The 19,224-nt window shown below is 42.0% G+C and overlaps 1 protein-coding gene across 4 annotated transcripts in view; it reads right to left on the reverse strand.

The window, feature by feature from the left end:
- The window catches only part of ccser2a (coiled-coil serine-rich protein 2a), a 52,371-nt gene extending 33,770 nt beyond the window's left edge, over window positions 1-18,601 (reverse strand). For 2 of the 4 annotated variants that reach the window (XM_041049354.1, XM_041049357.1), the window contains exons 1-3: window positions 17,991-18,601; window positions 4,384-5,891; window positions 4,083-4,294 (exon numbers count right to left, since the gene is read on the reverse strand). In XM_041049354.1, coding sequence (XP_040905288.1) covers window positions 4,083-4,294; window positions 4,384-5,848 — 1,677 coding nt within the window. In that variant the 5' untranslated portion in view covers window positions 5,849-5,891; window positions 17,991-18,601. Of the gene's footprint in view, window positions 1-4,082; window positions 4,295-4,383; window positions 5,892-11,434; window positions 11,538-17,097; window positions 17,141-17,990 lie in introns of those variants that run through there. The other 2 variants (XM_041049356.1, XM_041049355.1) reach the window with 2 other exon arrangements.
- Between the last annotated feature and the right edge of the window lie 623 nt (window positions 18,602-19,224).

Raw genomic sequence — 19,224 nt, forward strand, 5'->3', positions numbered from 1 at the left:
ACAAAAAGGTTAAATGTAGTGCAGAGGTATTATGTTGAACGTGTGTTGCTATTATTGTGTCCATCCCTGTACATGTAGCAGAAAGCATCAGCATGTAAACTCCTGCTATTTCAGCTTCAGCTTTTGTCCTTAACCTATACACTGAAGTTTGCTTGTAGTTGCCTGACAAAATTAAACAAGTAATCTCAAGTACTCCAAAATACTTAAACTGTTTAAACATAGATTGTGCTAAGATCTACTGCTGCTGTTGCACTGCATGATAAATTGCACTGAGGCTGAAAAAACATTAAGAGTCACTGCGAGACTGTGGCCCTCCATTTCACAATGCCAATTTTGTAAAGCTTGTACAGTACCGCGCTGCATGGTGCATCATGGGAATGTTATTATGAGCTCAGGTAGCCCACTCCTTGATTTCGCACAGGGGCATATGAATGCAGATAGAGCCATATATAGCCAGAAATATACTGGCACACACAAACCAGGAGCACGAGCAAGCACACATTCATTGTGTTGTCTTAAGGATGCACAGTGCCTCCAAGTGGACTGAGCATGCCTCTGCAGTGTGGCAATGTGAATGTGCTGTGAGCTCATATCTTACCCCTTCTCTCCAAGAAGCAAGAAACAACAATAGCGAGTTTCGGTTACATACAGTGGGGTCCAAAAGTCTGAGACCACATTAAAAATCTCTAATAGTTTCACATAAACCTGGAAATAGTCAGAATATTTGAGGATTGAGGAACATTTAAAAACATAAGTTATGTCATGTAAAAATGAAGAAGAAATATTTAAGATTCTGCACCAGTTCTAGGTTAGCAATCAAACTCCGATTTCCTTAAGTTGTATCCCTTCCTTTGAAACATGAATGGGTTGATCAGCTCAATCAATAGATTTGTTCTACTCATCAGATGCTTGTTCAAGTGAATCAGCTTGCTGCCACTTGCAGCCAGTGTTTACCTGTTATAAATAAGGCTGTGCCTCAAGTTTCCAGCAGATCATTGTTTCTAAGTATCTTTGTGTTAGTGAGAAAAATGGTATCAGAACTAAGCAAAAGTGTTAGAAGTCAAACTGTTATTCTAGGCAAAGAGGGGCTTTCTCAGCACCAAATCAAGTCTAGACAAAAGGTTTCTGAGGAACTCCATAACGCTTTGAAGAAACTGGATCAGTTGTATCCAGAGCACGATCAGGCAGGCCAACAGTGAAGGCACCATCAGAAGATCAATACATCAAGCTTAGTTCCTTGTGAGATAGAAAAGCAACTTCATCACAAATACAGAATTTGCTAAATAAAAAATACAAGACTCCAGTCAGAGGGAGGCTACCATGTAGTCGTCTCAGAGGACAAGAAGCAATTTCTTAACCCTTTCTCGGGGTTGGAGGAGAAAAAGGGCCAAATACATGCAGTATATAGACATACACACACACTGCTATCTACTACCTACTTACTAAATAATAATAAACTGTGATACACATTGTTTGATGCTGCAACTGTAGCTTCATAGACCACTGAGATTATGCAAGATAAATCCCCCCAAAATTACTAATCATTTTGGACACAGACACTGCTGGATTATATTCATGCCTTTCTTCTCCTCATAACGAGGAACTATTTACTCAGTGGACAATGGAAGAATGAGAGAGACAAACAGATGGAAAGGAAAAAGCAGAAATGGGTGGGACAGAGAGTGCTCAGTGCATCCAATTACAGTAAGTGGGCCCATTTCCTCTAATCAAATAGCTCAGTTAAATATCTCAAAGGCAGATTCCCCATAGAGCTGATCTTCACACATCAGCAATCAGTCACTAAGTCTCACCCTCTCTTTCTCTCTCTCTCTCTCTCTCTCCCCCTTTCTGGTTCTACCCCTTACATCTTTTTTCCCTCTAGCTCCCTCCCACTCACTCAGCAGCCACCATCAGACCTTCCCCTCTTGCACAGCAAGGACTAGTACTATTCCCTTCTTCTCTGACCAGAGATTAGTATCTCACTAAGAAATGTCACAGCCCACAGCGCGTATGTTCAGAGAGAGTGGAGCTATACTGAGAGGAGTGGCAAGATCATATTCAAGACTACTTTGGTAGCTATTCGACATAAGGTCATGAGTAGATATTCTTTTTATATTTTTCATAAAAAGGTGACACACAAACTGCAAGCATGCACTCAGTCATATCTACACAGCGGTCTCAGGTTTCGTTGCATTGGCCATGGATGGGAATAATGCCTGCCAGTGATGGCTTGAACACATACTGGTACTCCTGTGGCTTTTTTATTCTGGTAGAATAGAAAGGAATTGGATTCTTTTAAATCTCTCCAACCCAACTTCTATCCCTGCTTTTTACACTATTTTTTCCACTTAGAAAATTTCATGATATGAGTGTAGAACTGCAGGAAATTCATGTTTAGGGGGGACCACAAGATGGCAGAATACAAAGCTGTGGTCTGAGTCATTGTCTCCAGTCTGCTATTAACGAATGTCAGTAAGATTTTGCCTTCTCAAAAGTTAAACAAGTCTTCCACATGATGACATTTCAACTAATCTACTACACAGACACGGACAAACACACAGACACACACACTCTCTCTCCTTAAGACATGCTGAATGGCTCTTAATCAGATACACATGGCTAAAGCACGTGTGCTTGTACTGACAGCAGCAGTGAACCCATACAAATAGAACATGCACACAGCACGCACACACACACACACACACACACACCACTCTCTACTCCATTTCTTATTGATTTGGTAGTTGCTACAGATCCATTATTACAAGACAAACACATTACTCTTTCAGTGACTTGACACTTATGTCAACATCACATGTTAAAAGTAGTAAACACACAAATCTTATTACATAATTTCTAATCCTGCTCATTTTAAGCTCTTTATTGCATTCCTGAGATCAGGTGCCATGGTACAGGAATACAGAGAACCAAAGCAAGGCCAGCGATGCAATTAACACACAGTTGGTGGCCAGGTCAGCATTCCTCCCGGAGTGAGAGAGAGAGGTTGGCATGAAACTGTTGGTGAGAGCTGGCAGAAAACTCTAGACAATTTAGTTTTCCTTCTCTGCCTTTGTTCTGCTCATTTAATCCCAAATTATAAAAGGAAGGAGGAACTATTTGAAAGTGAAACTGATTAAAGGACAGAGGTACGTACAGTGTGTCGCACTGAAAAGGCCTTGTTGTAACTAGGGGACTAACCTAAACCCATCTTATGGGAAATTCAACTTCATGAGACAAAAAACACCTGTGCTATGTAATAGCTTGATAACCGGGTGTTCTTTTTCTTTATGTTAAAAAGTATGACAATGTTGTGTTCATATCTACATTCCAAACATACCAATTCTTTTCGATTGGTAGCTGCACACTGACAGAGTTACTGTACACTGCACATAAACCATGTGTTTGTTACATTCATGAAATCTACTGACTGTAAACAACCTGTATGTATGCCCACAGGAATGTTGTAAGTATCCCCACAAACATTACAGACATTTTCTGTTAAATACATGCATTGAAATTGAGGATTAAGTGTACCTACTTGTGTGGTCGTGAAATCTTTTTCTGGGCGATTGATGCTTGAATTCTACAATCTGTAGCACCCATGGGTATGGTTAGAAGAAGTCCATTTGTATAATGTGCATCAGGTCACTCTTAAGGTCCCGCAGCTTTGACCTTTCTTCCTAGCCTCTCTCTCCCTTAAAAATCTACCATACTTGGAAATGAACCCATTTCTCAGTCACAGAAGCCAATTCTTTGCCAACTTTCTTGGCACTTTGGAGAACTTGTTCTCTGAACTTTTTAGCCTAAGTGACTGTATCAAGAGTTTTGGCTTCTCTCCACCTCTTTCCCTTTCTGAAATACGCTACAGAGCAATCTGCCAGTAGGCATAAAAGGAGAAGGAGTGGAGGGCATTAGGCTTTTTTTTTTTGCAGAGGCTACAACACAAGCACTTAATTCCTCATCAGTTTAACATGAACAATTGAGAAATTATACTTCGAAACATATTAGAGTTACAACTATAAAGCAATTTACTATCAATTAGTCAACCAACAGAATATCACAAACTGGAAACAGGGACTCACCAGGCTGTTGAGCTCTGAATCATCATAGCTGTCTAATGGATGAATCCCTGGTCCCCCAAGGGGCTCAAGACCCTCTTCATCCCACATGTAAGTTCCACCGGAGCTGTTGGAGGGCGACAGCTCCACAGATGAAGCCTGGGGAACATTATCTCGCTCTGGAGACAAAACCAGTGGTCCCTGGGAGTCCTGCATAGGGCTTTCTTCTTTAGATCCTGTAGAAGATACATAAACTCTAGGCTGAACAACTGACACAAATGTGACAAACAATTAGCTGAATTTCCTTTCAATTCACTTTCTTTACCTGCCAGGTCGATAGCGTCCCAGTCAATGGTGTCATTGAGAAAGCTGTGTAGGCAGGTTTGGGTAGTGCTGCCAATTTTCCTATTGTCAGGCATGTCCCCATCACTGAGCACATCTCCAACACTGTCAAAGTCATCTGCAAACTCTTCACTGGTGTCACCTCTGTCTAGAGATGAGGCAGAAGATAAAGACATGTCCTCCAGAGTCTCGCCTGCTGCCTGGCCAGAGCTCTCCCTGAGCAAACCACTTCCTCCACTTTTTCCTCCTCCATCTCCAGAGCTTCCATCACTGTCACTATGAGACTCTGCTTTTTCAGCCTTAACAGATGGTTCAGTGTCTATTGCTATTCCTAATGGCTCTCCACACTCAGGGGCAGCTGAGGGTCTGATGTCCCCTTTGACCCTACCTGGAAAAAGAGGCTTCTGCTGTTTGACCGGCCCAGATCGAGCCAGCTTGTAGCTCAGAGATCCCCCACTGCTGCCTATTGACTTGGTCAGCACACAACTGGGGAGCAGAGGCTTCTTCAGAGCACTGGGAGTAGTGGGTGCTGGAGGGATCGAAGGGGTAGGCAGAGAGGTGGCAGCTGGAGGAGTTCTGCTGTGCTGAAGTCCTCCAAGTACTCCACCTAAACCTCCTGAACCTCCAAGGTTGCCATTCAGGCCTCCAAGTCCTAAACCCACTCTTCCATTGCTCAGCTGAGGGGGTTTAAGGAAAGTACTCCGGGGAGGCCGGAGCTGAGTGTTGGCCAGAGGCTTGGCTAGCTCCACAGCCCGGTTAAAGGAGAAGGACCGTGTCATAGGTAGGCTTGTGGGAGAGGGAATCTGCTTGAAGTGAGTGAAGCTGTTCGAACGCACCATGTTGTCCAGTGCCAAGTTCTTCAGGCTGTCACTGGACTGGGACAGGCTGTCTTGAGAGCTGCTTCTGGGAGAGCTGGAGCCTAACCGCGGCCGCAGGACACGGGAATCTGACCCTGTTCGAGGAGGAATGCTGGTGCCATTATGGCCCATTTTAGGACCTCCATTCAGTGGGCTTTGGCCTAGCTTGGTCCCTACTTTTGGACTCATCTTCATGGACTGTTTGGGGATGGCCTTGGGGCTAGAGACAGCAACCATCAAAGTACCTGACCTCCGCATCTTGGGCGTCCCTGGAGACCCATTCTTTACCTCCTTTGCCAATGAGGGAAGCTGTGACTGAGCCTTGTCTTCACCTCCGTCCCCAGGGCTAGAGGGGGTGGTGGGGCTAGGGGGGGTCATGCCCTCATCTCTCTTCCACTTCAGGGAAAAAGGAGAGGCACGGATCACACCATTTGGACGTGTTCCTGGGGGAGTGGTCTTACCATCCTGGCTAGTAGTGGTTGGCTGGGTGGAACCATTGGGCAAGGGGCTAGCGCCACCAGTTGAGGAGCGTCCACCGAACTTAGGCAGTCTGGATACCATAGTGGACCTGATCAGTGCTTTTTCTTCCATTAGATGCCAACAAAGGCATGGAGGAGCATGGAATCGCACACAACTGTTGAAAGAATAAACAGAAAGACAGAACAAGCAAGGATCAGATTTAAGTGTAAATGATTTGACATGGGACACTGACACAGATAGCTTTATAGGCTGACTGAGTCCTTAAAAGCTCTTCATTAATGCCAACAGCTGCCACATTGTGCAGCTTTTCTAATACTACCCAAAGCTGGAGATGTCAAATAAAACGACTTACATACCTTACTATTGTTAAACTCTGTCCAGAAACATGATCCATTACTTTATACCTTTACTTTATATTTAAATATACAGTAATACACAGTGAAATTTCTGAACCATTCTATCCACTATACAAGTTTAGTGTATTGTGAAGTCCTTTCCAGGTTGTGTGAAAGCAAAATGTCAAATGTAAGTGAGAGACTGGCAAATGCAGTCAGATACACGAGCAGGCACACACATGTGAACACTTGTCCTCGTCGGCAATGATAGTATGATTAACTGAAAGGGAAAGCTGTAATAATTCTAAGGTTAGTCCTGTCCACCTGCTGCAGTGGTTGTATGGCCATCTCCTTTTCAAAGATCACTGACTGAGGAGCATTAGGGATTAATCTGGCAGGCTTAGAGGGTGACTTGAGACTTTGGCATGGCAAGTCTGTCTCAATGCTTTCACGTGGCACATGAGAGACACAAAGGCTAAATGAGTCTCTGTCTTTATGCAACTGGTACACAGCTTAATAGCCACAAATTCCAATCACATGTGCTAAAGCTAATGCAAAGTACCTGTGTCTCTATTGAGAACAGACAGCAAAAACTTACAAAACTAAATCTAGTGCAGCAAACCGATTTTCTTATTATCTGTTTACATCTGTTTAAAACCATGTAATACACATATGCTCCCAATATAAGGGTAAATTAAAGGAACAAACAGGTCATTCTTAATGAGGAGTTAATAAGAGTAATGAGCTTTAATGTTTTCAAAGGGTTTCTCACATGATATGACCTGTAGCTGGCACTGGTTTTGGAGGATATGGCGCCAACATGCCTGGCCAACAAAAGAATGAGCAAACAGATAGACAACGCCTGAGGGGAAAGGGGAAACCAGTGCTGGGAAGGTGGCCAGCATACTTTGACTAGTGAATAGAGGATGTACAGCATGTAAAGCCAAAGAAGGGAGAACACAGGGCCGTTTCCTTTCACTCATTGTTAGATTCATTCAATTCCAATCAGGCATGTGACAAGCGTACATGTGTTGGTGGTGCACCTGCACGTTACATCCATCTGGCTAGTGCTGGAAGATTATGAAATGAAAAGTTGCTCAGAACCAGATGGTGCATTTCGCAGAAAGTAAATCCATTTGCATGAGTATGAAAAGCAGTTACTAGAAACTAACCTACTGTTGCATCAAATATTAATATTCATAACTACTAATTAACTTTTAAGAAATTCATTCTACATTGTTGTTCCACAGTAGATCAAGCAGTGACGCCCACATGAGCGAATCCCCTGACAAACTGGCACAAAGACACAAAGGCAGATTCTGGGGCAATAATCCACTCAACTTCTGAAGGGTTGGGGGAAGGGTGTTGTGTTAAAATGTGGGTCTACCACTCTGGAAGAAAAACCCGTATTACGCTGCCCCACATTCCCATGCACAGACACACGTGTCTACAATTAAAGAGACACACTCACCGCTCTCCACAGAAGTGTCTGTGCCATGCCACCATCCTAATCTGCTTCATAAACACACATGGGCACACACACAACAACACAGTTACACACACACAAAATCAGGTCAGCATGTGCAAGCAGGGCAACCAAAGCCTCTTTGCCCCGGGGGGGGGGGGGGGGGGGGGGGGTAGTAACAGTGTGTGTCTATGCGTGTTCAATGGATAGCAATTAGATTAGAGGTTTTCGCTACTGTCAATGGCTGCAGAGCCTCTCAAGTTTCATTCAGATCCAGTGTGACACAGCAGTAAATCCATACACTGCTGGGCCTAATGTTTGTTCATCTGGGTCATCTCACTCATCATCCAACCACTGGAAGATTTCTGTCTGCACAACAGATGCAGATGTTTTTTTTTTTTTAATACTGGTGCCCATTCAGAACCCAAATTTTGTTACCATTGCCAAAAACAGTGCTGTTTAAACTATCTTAAATTAATGAGTACAAACACATTTGCCTACAAAAATGGACTTCAGCAGAAACAAAAATGTACAAAGACCAGGTCAACTGAAAAGGCTCACAGATAAACAAGATAAACTGACTGACACATATTCAGAGGTAGGGCAGTAAACCGTGCGGACCATCTGTCAAACGTTCATATCTGAAGGCTTGCCCCTCCCCCCAGAGTTTAGAACTGTAAATAAATATCCCAGGGCTTCACCAACATCAAGCACAAGACCTGTTTAAAACCACGTTAAACAAGGCCAACAGTTTGTCTTCTGTGGCTCTGCACTGCATAGGAAACATCTGAAACCTTGATAGTGTGAAGGGATGAATAATGTAAAGAAAACAGTCCAGGAAGGCACAGTCTGACTTCCAACTGAACACTGGACTACAATCACATTTTTATATAATGAAAACATAATATTCCAGAAAAGGAAAATATGTACACTGTGATGACAGGAGAAGCCCTCTAACAAGCCTTAGTGAAGTTAGTCTCATTTTAGACATGGAGGTCTAAGGAGAGAGTTTAAATAATTAAGTTTATCTTGGTTTTCTGGTCTGAATTCTTCACTTCACTTCACAGCAAATAGAGAGTTTTCTCTCAATGTCCCAAAACCTCACTCTTTTCTAGATTTTAGCTTTGATATGGAACAGATTAGCGTCTATTATCATCCAGTGCGTGTATTATTCCTCCATGATTTCATCCCAATCAAGAGAGACTAAGAAACAACACAATGAAAAAGAATACAGTATGCATGAGAGGGAGTGAGACGGATACAAGGAGAAGAGAAATGGACACAGAGGCAGACAGATATTGTTAAATAGAGTTAGAATGACTCCAGGCAGACCTTTCCCACAGAGAGATCCTCTGCTAGACCTGCAACTCAACATCTCAGCAGCAATCCCTGTGCGTGAAATGAGCAGGAAAGTGAGTTGACATCTTTTCTTACTCTCTGTCTCAGGGAATGGGAGCTTTCTGTCTCTCTGCCAGTGAGGCTATTTGGCCTTATTCATTTCCGACTCAAAGGACAGCCAGACAGAAAGCACTTGGCAGAAATGCAGGAAGGCTGAAAAATCGGATCTGCAAGAGTAAGGTCGTTCATTACTCTTCTGGCAAAGCTTTCACTTTTGGACGGCACATGCACACACGCTACAGAGATGCATTCTTCAGGAGTAACAGGATGGATGCAGATAGGACGTGACAGCCTGAGGGCTATGATCTATTGGGTCACTGGGGCTACGCATGAATGGAGGTGCTCTACTACACACAGTAAATCCCGTATCCTGCTGTTTATCCCCACAGCCAGTCTGTCCCCATCTCCCAATGCTCATAGTTCCCTATCATTACAAAGCTGCAGCACTAGCTCTCAACATACCACCACGTCAGGCTACATCCATCTTTCCTGTCTTATGTTCCTTCAATTTAGATTATTTAAATTAAGATTAAGGAGGGGAGGTTTTTATTTGACTTTATTCAGACTGTGGAAACCCCAGAGAAGGATACGGCATGAGGGAGGCTAAGGAGGATATGAATTTCCTGGGATTCATATGTATTTCTGTACTTCCTTCTACAGTGCCCTAATAAGCAAAAGTCAATTATTCCATCTTATTTTAGAAATTGTTTATCATTAAACAGAAAGAAAAACAAAAAACAAAAAAACAAACAAGTTAGCACAATGAATCCACTAATGATAGTATTTCATACAAGCTGCTGGTGACTTGTATGCTGTATATCACAAGTATAAACTTCTCTGAATATTTTTCCAAAGCTTTTTATACTGCATGTATACTGTGTAACTTTGTATACTGTTAAGTTGCTTACAGTGTTTTGCAAAAAAAATTACAAACAAGTTTTGTTTCAGATAATTTTTCCACCACTTTGTGTCTTTTTGTGTTTTTACAGTCTTTTTCCTGAAATAGCATCAGCAATATACTGAACCATGTTTTATTTGGGACTGTGAGTTTTCAACAAACAAAAACTTCATGCCATTAGAAGAATCTGAAAGATGCTAAAATCATATGAAAAATCCACACAGAGCGGCTTTAACTATTGCAATCATAACATCTGCAATGGCAGCTTTGCTGTGGTTTTACCATTTCCTGTGTAGACAAGTAGGCAGCTTATGGTTACATTTTCAGACTAGCTTCCTAAACACTACGGTAGTGCAACATGTGTGTTTGTAACTGCAGAAAATGCAAAGAAAAAGTATCTTTTGCTAGAACCAACAAGTAAAGCACTTTTTCTTTAGAGTAAAAAATTAGGAATTTATTTTGTTTGTGCAATTAAAGTCCACATAGATTGCAGTTAAGGTGCATAATGAGGATAACTGAAAAAGGGAAGATGCAATGGGGAAAACAAGGAGGAAGGGACAGGAGAGCTGGATGGAGTGAGCGAGAAAGGATGAAATCTCTCTTCTGGCACTTGTTTGTTGTTGGCATGATTTGGAAGGCAGCTGCAACTCAGAACTCTGCTGTACCTTCCTCTTTCTTTCTAAATCTTTCTGTCTATCTTGGTAAATCTGTCTTTTATAGTGCAGAAACAATCAATTACATGGATCAATAGTTATATAACCCTCGTCTTAAGTGCCTAGTAAGTCATCCAGCGGACTCTGATCTAAGACACCAAGACATTTTCTTTAAAGGTAATGGACCAACACAAACACACACATAACCACATAACCACTGTCTCAGAGCAGCTTCACTCTTGTCTCAGTCATTGAAATCCAAGGGCTTGTGTTAACCAACCAGTATACAGGATCAACTCACAGATCCATTTTTAAAAATAAAATATGTAGGCTATTTAACACAGGTATCTAATGTGGGAATGGATTAAGGCACATTAAGTATAATCAAAGTATAATCTGACAGTCAAATGCAGAAATGACCTTCTCACCTCCTACTGAATCTAACCCAACTTGCTGTCTCATTTACATGTATTGACAGTCGAGTGTCTCAGTAGAGTAATAACTAGGCCAGTCATCTGGACAGGGAGGTAGTGGCCCATAGCTCTCTCCCTGAAGAGATTAACAGAGTGCCATTAGAGCTGGCTAATAGAATGAGACAGGGATGAAAGCAACACTGACGCTGGGCTAATGTGTATTGAGTGAAAGCAATACTGGGCTGAGCTACACTGATGCTAAGAGATGCTAATCCAATGAGACAGCATAGAGGCTTTGCTAATGCTGTATACTAACTGTGGTAGATCAAATGACAGAGACCAGCAGAGGAAACAGTGACTAGATATAGATGGAGAAAGTTAAGGTGTGGCAACCTGCTCCATTAAGAACTATGTATACATTGCACGTTGAATTGTCCTGGATCATCATAAGCACAGACTTTTAAAAACATCACATAGATCCATCTTTCAGTGGGATTCATGACTTGTATAAAAAAAAAACAAAAGAAAACATTACCTTAACTTAGTGAACTTTAGCTGACTTATCCAGTCATTTCCATCCCAGAGTCAGTCACTGAGAAAAGATCTAAGCCAAGTAGCGAAGTCACTCAGCCTCAGTTTCCTCCATCATCTAAACTGAAAGTGAGGTAGCGCCCCAAAGAACAGGAAGACACTCCTCAGAGGTCGATCTGTCTGCTGCCTGGCTCTCTCTCTCTCTCTCCTTTCATGTGTGCCTGTGTGTATGTGAAACCCCACGTGTGTGGTGTGTGCCGATGGGTGTGTGAGTGAAGAGAACAGAGTCTGCATGGGTGCGTTTAATATTTGATAGAGCATCTTTCAGGAGCCCCACCCAGTGTGTTGCAAGAGAAGAGAGGAAAGGAGAGAAGAAGAGAGGAGAGGAGAAATTAGGCTTTTGGAAAAATACACCAAAGGAAGAAAAGAAAACAAACACAGACTCTTTACTAGTAGAAAATAGATTATTTGCAGCGGGAAAAGTCTGATCATTTAGTACAACGGTACAAAGTCTAAAGTCTAAAACCACATAATCCCAACACAAGAAAATTTATCTACAAGCTTAAGTAGCAATATGCGGTGTCTACACAACTGCCCTATAATGTCATGAGATCACCAGAGGGGATAATAAAGGAAAACAGATCCTGCCTAGCACTCAGCTGCACATGAAAAGTGATTCGAGTAACAAGGAATTTGTTGTGGTTCTCATAAAGATTCAGTGTGAATTCAATTTCCCCCTTTCATTTCATGCTTGACAGCCCACTGGTTTCACTCAGTCAACCATTTTCTGCTAAGTGCCAGCAGTAAAACTATACGAGCATTGCCAGTTCCTCCATATCTCCTTTTTATGTGAGTCGGTGATGTCACATGCCTTGATAAATCACAGCATGGGCCCTGGACCAACCCACATTACATTAAAAACAGAATTAAAGTCTAAAACACAGCGTTTCTAAAGACTAATTTAGCTTTTATAATTTTTCATGTAATCCTTCCTTCAAATGCCAAAATCAATTGTTCTACATCAACATCGTTATATTCTGTTCTTCAAAGCAGCTGATTTGGGGAGCTAATTCTCAACTCAAAACCTTTTCGGCCATATGACCTTGAATGGCAGAAAGACAGTGACAAAAAAAAGTCTGAACCAAAATGAGTCACACCACTGACTAGTCACGACACAGAAATACCCTTTAAAAAGCCTTCATCATCTGCCATGAACCATCCACAAGAATAACTCTGCTGCACTCTTTCTGAGGTGTGATGCTGAGCAGCAGACATCTTGGTAGGACTTGTTATAAATCAAATTATCTTCACTGTTGTAGCAGCCCACATGTCCACACAGTCATCACCATAATCACATTTCTCCTAACGCTACGCTTTATCTACAGTTTTTAGTCAATGCATGTATGTGTACGGCATGCATAGACAGACATTTGACAGCCCCTCTTAAATCTTATTACTGCCTCTGCCAAGGAGGTTATGTTTCCATCCGTGTCTGTTTGTTGGTTGGTTTGTTTATTTGTCTTCAGGATTGTGCAAAAAGTACACAACTGATTTGTACCAAACTTGGTGGATGGATGGGGAATGGGCTAGGAAAGAGGCCACTGAATTTTGGTGTGGATCCAGTTAAAGGCAGATCCAGCACTTTTTTTAACACTTTGCTTAACATTGTAAGACATGAACAATATTTTCGTGAAGCATAAAATCACTGAAGTTTCATAAATAGCAGATGAAATGATGCATAATCTGTAAAGGATTATGCATCATTATTATGGCCCTTTAAGTGAAAGATAAATCCTTTATAAACATGTTTCTCACATGACTAATAAACACAACTACACACACACAAACAAACATTTACACAATAACCAGGACTCAGGGTCACATGCAGAGTTCAGCTACAGTCTGCCTTCAGCCAAACTTCATTGATAACAGAACAGTGATATCACCTTTGTATCAAAAGCTTCTCTTCACATGGACATGAGTTCATGTGAAACATCTCCAGCTTACCCACAGTGCTGTTTACTGGACATTTGTTTTGATGTAACTTATGTTATGTTATGCTAACTCTGCAAAACACAGGCCTGAGAGATGAGAGATTAGGTTTTACGTGAATGAACCTGATATGAAATGAATCCTGAATATGAAATATAGTCTTAATAGTAAGCTTTTAATCATGTTCCTGATGGATTTATCCTCTGTGAATGGACAATACACTGCTATTAGGTCAGCTTCCTCTATGCCCAACTTCCCTCTTTTCCTGTGCCTCCTTCCTTTCCACTCACTCAACCAGGCTCTCTCTCTTAACAAACGCTTCAGCCAATCTTTTTCCATCAGCAACACATTTTTGCACAGTAGCTAGCAAACAGTATCACATGAGGCCAGGGAGAACAAGGCATTCTTACATCAAATCAGGCCACAGCTGGTGGTTAACGTCCAAGCTTTTGTGTTCAATTTTTCACACAGTTTAGAGCTATTAGGTCAACTGATGAAACCAGAAGGGAACCTGTCCAACAGTGGCCAGAACGATGGCGTAATCTCAATTAACCTCAGAGGTCTTCTGATATAAACTGAATACTCACTGTTTGTGGCTGTGGATATATATACCCCTGTTGTCTAAATTTCTTTGAACACAGAAAGCCACCATAACAGAATGAAATCCATTACGTGGTGATGTTAGATGACACTGCAGTTAATGGTGCCATGCAAACACAGCATTTGAATATCAAATTCAAGTCTGTGAGGGTGACCACATAGACTGACATCTGGAACAGTATTTGTATGTTGTTTTGCAAGGACACAAGTAATGAGTCCAGTGTAACTCATCTCACAAACCCTCCGCCATCAGATCGAGAGCTTCAACTTTACAGGCGTGTCACAAGAAACACCCTATGACAAATAACACTGTGTACTAAGTGAAAGTTTTCCTGGGTGAAATGGAGGTTTAGGAGTGGCAATAATATGCCACTGAGAAGCCCATTCAGTAGAGGCATTGTCCACAGGGAAACTGATGCAGTAACTTGAGTACAAACACACCTCAAAAAAGCTAGCATGCCTGAGAAAAACACCTGTTTTGAATAGATGCATGCAAATTTAAGCAAGTCACACACAGTGATTGAGAATGACTTAGCAGTGTTTGGGCATTAAGGTTGAAAGCTTGTACAGTCATGCTCTAAACACATGACATAGTCTCCAACACATGCATTGTCCAGTATCCAATCCCAAGGACATAAAGACTCTATAATGTCACATGACTCAATCCTGAGGGATTATTGAACAAGCCTTAAAGGTTTTAAGGAGGTGACCCTGTGACCCGGCGTGGTGCAAGCTCAATGCAGTTACATTACCTGACGCTAAAGAAACACGGAGTGAGTAAATGTAACAGAAACACATCCTACATACTTTCACATTAATAGATGTGAGCAAAAATGACAGCTGACATGTTGGCAAACAGAGGCACCTGAGGCATATAGTGAATATGCAATGCTTCTGCTCTCAATATAGGAATAGCATGCAGTTCAAAGATCATAAAAAGTACTGTCAATATAAAAATAATGTCAGTAAAGACAGGAAATGAACTTGTGACATAAGTGCTCGTCTTTATCTGCTTAATGTATACAAAGGTAATGCACATTCATTAAGTTGTTTTCTCTAACAACACCTTTGCTCAGGTAGATATTCAGGACAGCTGGAGGGTGGAAGATGTCAATCAAACACAGTCTGTTTACACACCCACACAGCTCAGAAAAGAGATCTAATCAGAGGAAGCGAAAACACCCAGGTGGGTGTACCACGGGTATGCAGAAGCTTTTCAATATGCACATTATTATTCTTCAGCTAAGATGATGTCTGTCATACGTCAAGAAATATGTTGTGGGTTGTATATAACAAAAACGTCCAATATAAACTTCTAGTATATCCGAAGCTATTTAAAACCTATATATTTTTTGGCAGGTGAATATAACAGTGAACAGTAGACCTTTTGAACAGAAGACATTATGACATGTCACAGTAGGAAAAGCGCGGGTATGAATAGTAAAGTTAATGATGGCTGAATTCCATTTCGCTGCTTCAGTGTCAGGGTCCAGGTATTGTGCATACTGGCTCACTGTCACACTGTCATTGTTCGGACTGAGTCAGCTACATTTTTCCAGCTATGGCAAGTCAAAATGTCTGTGGTGAAACAGAGTTCTGACATTTCAGCAACTGCTCATTGTATCCTGACCATAAATGCCATCATCAAGCCAATAATGCCGCACATCTGCTGCTTCCACCCTGGATTTATCTTCATAATGACACCTGTGTAAACACACTGTTTAGAGCAAAAGAAAAGAGCGACTCTTACACGGACAAAAACACTCCCCTGCACTGAACTCACCCCATATAATATCGTTGCTTTCAGAAAGTACACAATAGGAAACATCAGCTCTATACAACCTGCAATCTGATAATAGAAGAGTTGAAACTGTGTGGGGACTGTAAATGTGCCACTCGATAAAAATTGTAAATAAAAAGTTTAATGTTTCAAGTCAAAGCACTTTCAGTCATTCGTCACCTTCCACATGTCAGAGCAGGGTTTGTCAGAGAGAAATCTGCCTGTACTTATTAACGTGTGGTGCGCATTAACATGAAAAGAGAGCTCCTATATATACCATGTCTCAATGTATCTGGGATCCTGAGTCTATACTCCACTACACACCGAGCTATTAAAAGCTTTTAAACATCTGTGGTCTTACCGAGGGAACGACAGAACTGATAAGCGTGGCTAAGTATAGCTCTAATGATAGGCTTCATACAGAGACAGGAGAGGGCATAGAGGATCAGAGAAAAGTCAAAGTCAAATCAAGTCGCTAGGCTCTGAGCGCAACACCACAACACACACATGAAAACATGCAAAAAGCTATAACCACAGCATATTATCCTGAATGACCTCATCTCTGGGTATTTTCAGTACTCAGCTATTAGTTCCCTATTAGTACTACAGTGTTTAGAGTCAGAAAAAATACAGGAAAGAACCAGACTAAGTGAGAGATGTGGCATGTCTGTTTCGTTCCAATAGATGAAACCTGACATAAATGATAATAGTACAACACCGACGGTGGAAAGGATGACTGCAAATTGCAAACTGCTCATGTGTGACAGTCTGAAGAGATAGATCCCTCACCTTGATCTACACTTACTCCCTCAGTCTGTAATTTCTGGCATTGTCATACAAGTGACTCAACACTTCCTTGTGCTGTAAATAGTCCCTGTTAGCCATCTACTTTAACATCTTATCTGTTGGCCTCAAAGCTGCCCTTCATGGGCACTACTTGGAATGACGACTATGCACAGTGTAATGAGTATAACGTGTATCGTCACGCATAGCTTGATTACAAAGAACACTGACGCCGATGGTTAGCGTACAGACAGTGGGGAAAAACCATCACATATTGAACTGCAGTTTGGGGGGTCTTCAGCGGGCAGGTGCACAGTGGAGACATTCAGCTGTTGTTGGGGGGCGGGGTGATTGTAAACACACCCTCAGCCAAGGTGGCGCTTCAGGGCCCTTGCCAACAGGTGCCTGAGGAACACACACATAGATTTGCATGTGTGTGTGTGTGTGTGTGTTTGTGTAAATGCAACCCCACCCAAACACTAGGACACCAGAGGAGTGTCCATCTCACTTACACTGAGGGCAATCAGTCATGCCTTATCCTAATGTGTCCTGGCGCGTTGATGCCATGGCGCTTTGCACTGTCTGGGCTGTAATGGATCATAGCCTAAAATGGTATACACACACGGGCACGCACGCACACATACACACAGTTATGAGACTTGACTGACAGCAGCTTCAGTTGTGGTATAAAAATATGAATATGTGAGACAGCACTGCATGGTAAAGAAACCCAGGTTAAATCTGCACTCGCCATCTGCAGGATCTAACTTTATGACATGAGTGGAGCATGAAGGCGCGTGAGTCATCTTTAGTTACCCTTTAATTCGCACATGTGCATAAGAAACACACATCTCATTGGTGTATCCCAAACAAGGTTAAGTTCCCTTCAAGTATTAACTATTGAGTCATGCAGAGAAAGTGTGTGACATGGTGAGCCGCTTAAGCCACAACACTACAAGATTATTCCAATTTAGCCACATTATGAGATCAATGTGCACAATTTCTGTTATATAATTAGTAATTATGCATATACTTATTACATGAAGGCCTGAAGGCTATCATCACTCATGGTACAGTGACTCTTTCAGGGCGTATTATGACTGTAGGGGGAGGTGGTGATGTTGTGGCGTTTGAAAACATGGCTTCTTCTGCTTCAATGGGAAGCAAAGAGGAAGACCACTGACAACCTCATCAAAAGGATGTCAGTGGTCTATATTAAATTCTCAGTATACTGAAAAAAACAATATGTGTGGCTACCATGTTTTGAAGCCACACATCACCAGTCAGAGAGAGGTTTTTTTAATAAAGGCAGTATCAGCTAACACGGTTCAAATGTTCTCACACCATTTCACTATTAAAACAGGGTTTATGTAACCGGATACACGTGCAGTGTGAAAACACTTACCTGAATTACGCCGTTAAAAGCATGTTTGTAGCCTCGACGATGGGTCAGCAAGGAGTCCACTTGTTCTTGTTAATGACAGCATGTCGTAAAGTAGAGGTAACGTTAGTTAGTCTGTCACTTTCAGTTTAAATCACTCTTTGAACATTGGGATGCACCGATGAAGTTACAGCCAGCTCACAGCCAGCGGTCAATACACAAGTTCAATGAAAAGCTCCGGGCTTGATGTAAAATGTAAAAAGTCTGTTCTGAACCAACCAAATGAACTACGCTGTGTCCTGGACTGTTAAGGCGATGTGACCGGAAAAGAAGCGAGCAAATGCCGGGGATTTTTCGCTTTTCCATCAAGTATTTTCCAGTTTGACGCTAAAAAAAAATATCCGCTAAAAGCTACTGTATCACCGAGCCGTTAGTTCAGACTGTGACAGTGTCAGCAGCGGCCAACTGGTGATACCGCGAATTACCGACTGAAAAAAGACGGTCCGTAAAGCGACGAGCGAACGTAAACAAAACCCGGCAACGCAAACGATGTGAAAATCCACATACAAAACGAAACCTAGTCTTGTAAACACACTATCGGCGACAGACGGCCACACGGTGCTGACTGACTTCCCACAGCAGTTCATCATTCCGACACCCTCCTCTCGCTTCCAGCTGGGCGGAGCGTGGAGATGTCACCTAGGGCTCAAAGGGTGACATTGCGTCCTGGTCTCAAAGTCCTTGTTTTCCTACATTTGTGTACTCTGTTTTTTAATGCTGTCTGTGTGATTAGGGCCATTTCGTTATGTTTTTCGGAGTTTATGTTTTTCATATATACTAGAATGAACCATGGAGGAGCAGGCAGAGTTGTGGTCACAAAGCACGGATACTGAGTTATTGCAATCGCTGGGTACCGCTTTTTGATCTGGAACCATTTATAAAAGGGTTTATAAGCTGTAATTAGAGTATGAATTAACTGCTAAACGGGCCAACCCATATACCCCAGGGCCCAAGCTTTTCAACAGCAAAGTATCCCAGAAAGAGACACAGAACAACCACAAACAGGAGCCAAACAATCACAAACAGATGTAAAACGACTCCAAAGAGACACTATACAACTACTAAGAGACAAACCAATATCTGGACAAAAATCCATTTCTGAACTGCCTTTTAAAAAGCCAAAGCCTTCATAAGGCCTGTTGGATAAAATGTTCTGGGTCTCTAATCAGTCTCTATAAGAAAGGTAGTCAAGGGAGAA

Source organism: Toxotes jaculatrix, chromosome 11 (genome assembly GCF_017976425.1).
Source record: "Toxotes jaculatrix isolate fToxJac2 chromosome 11, fToxJac2.pri, whole genome shotgun sequence".
NCBI lineage: Eukaryota > Metazoa > Chordata > Actinopteri > Toxotidae > Toxotes > Toxotes jaculatrix.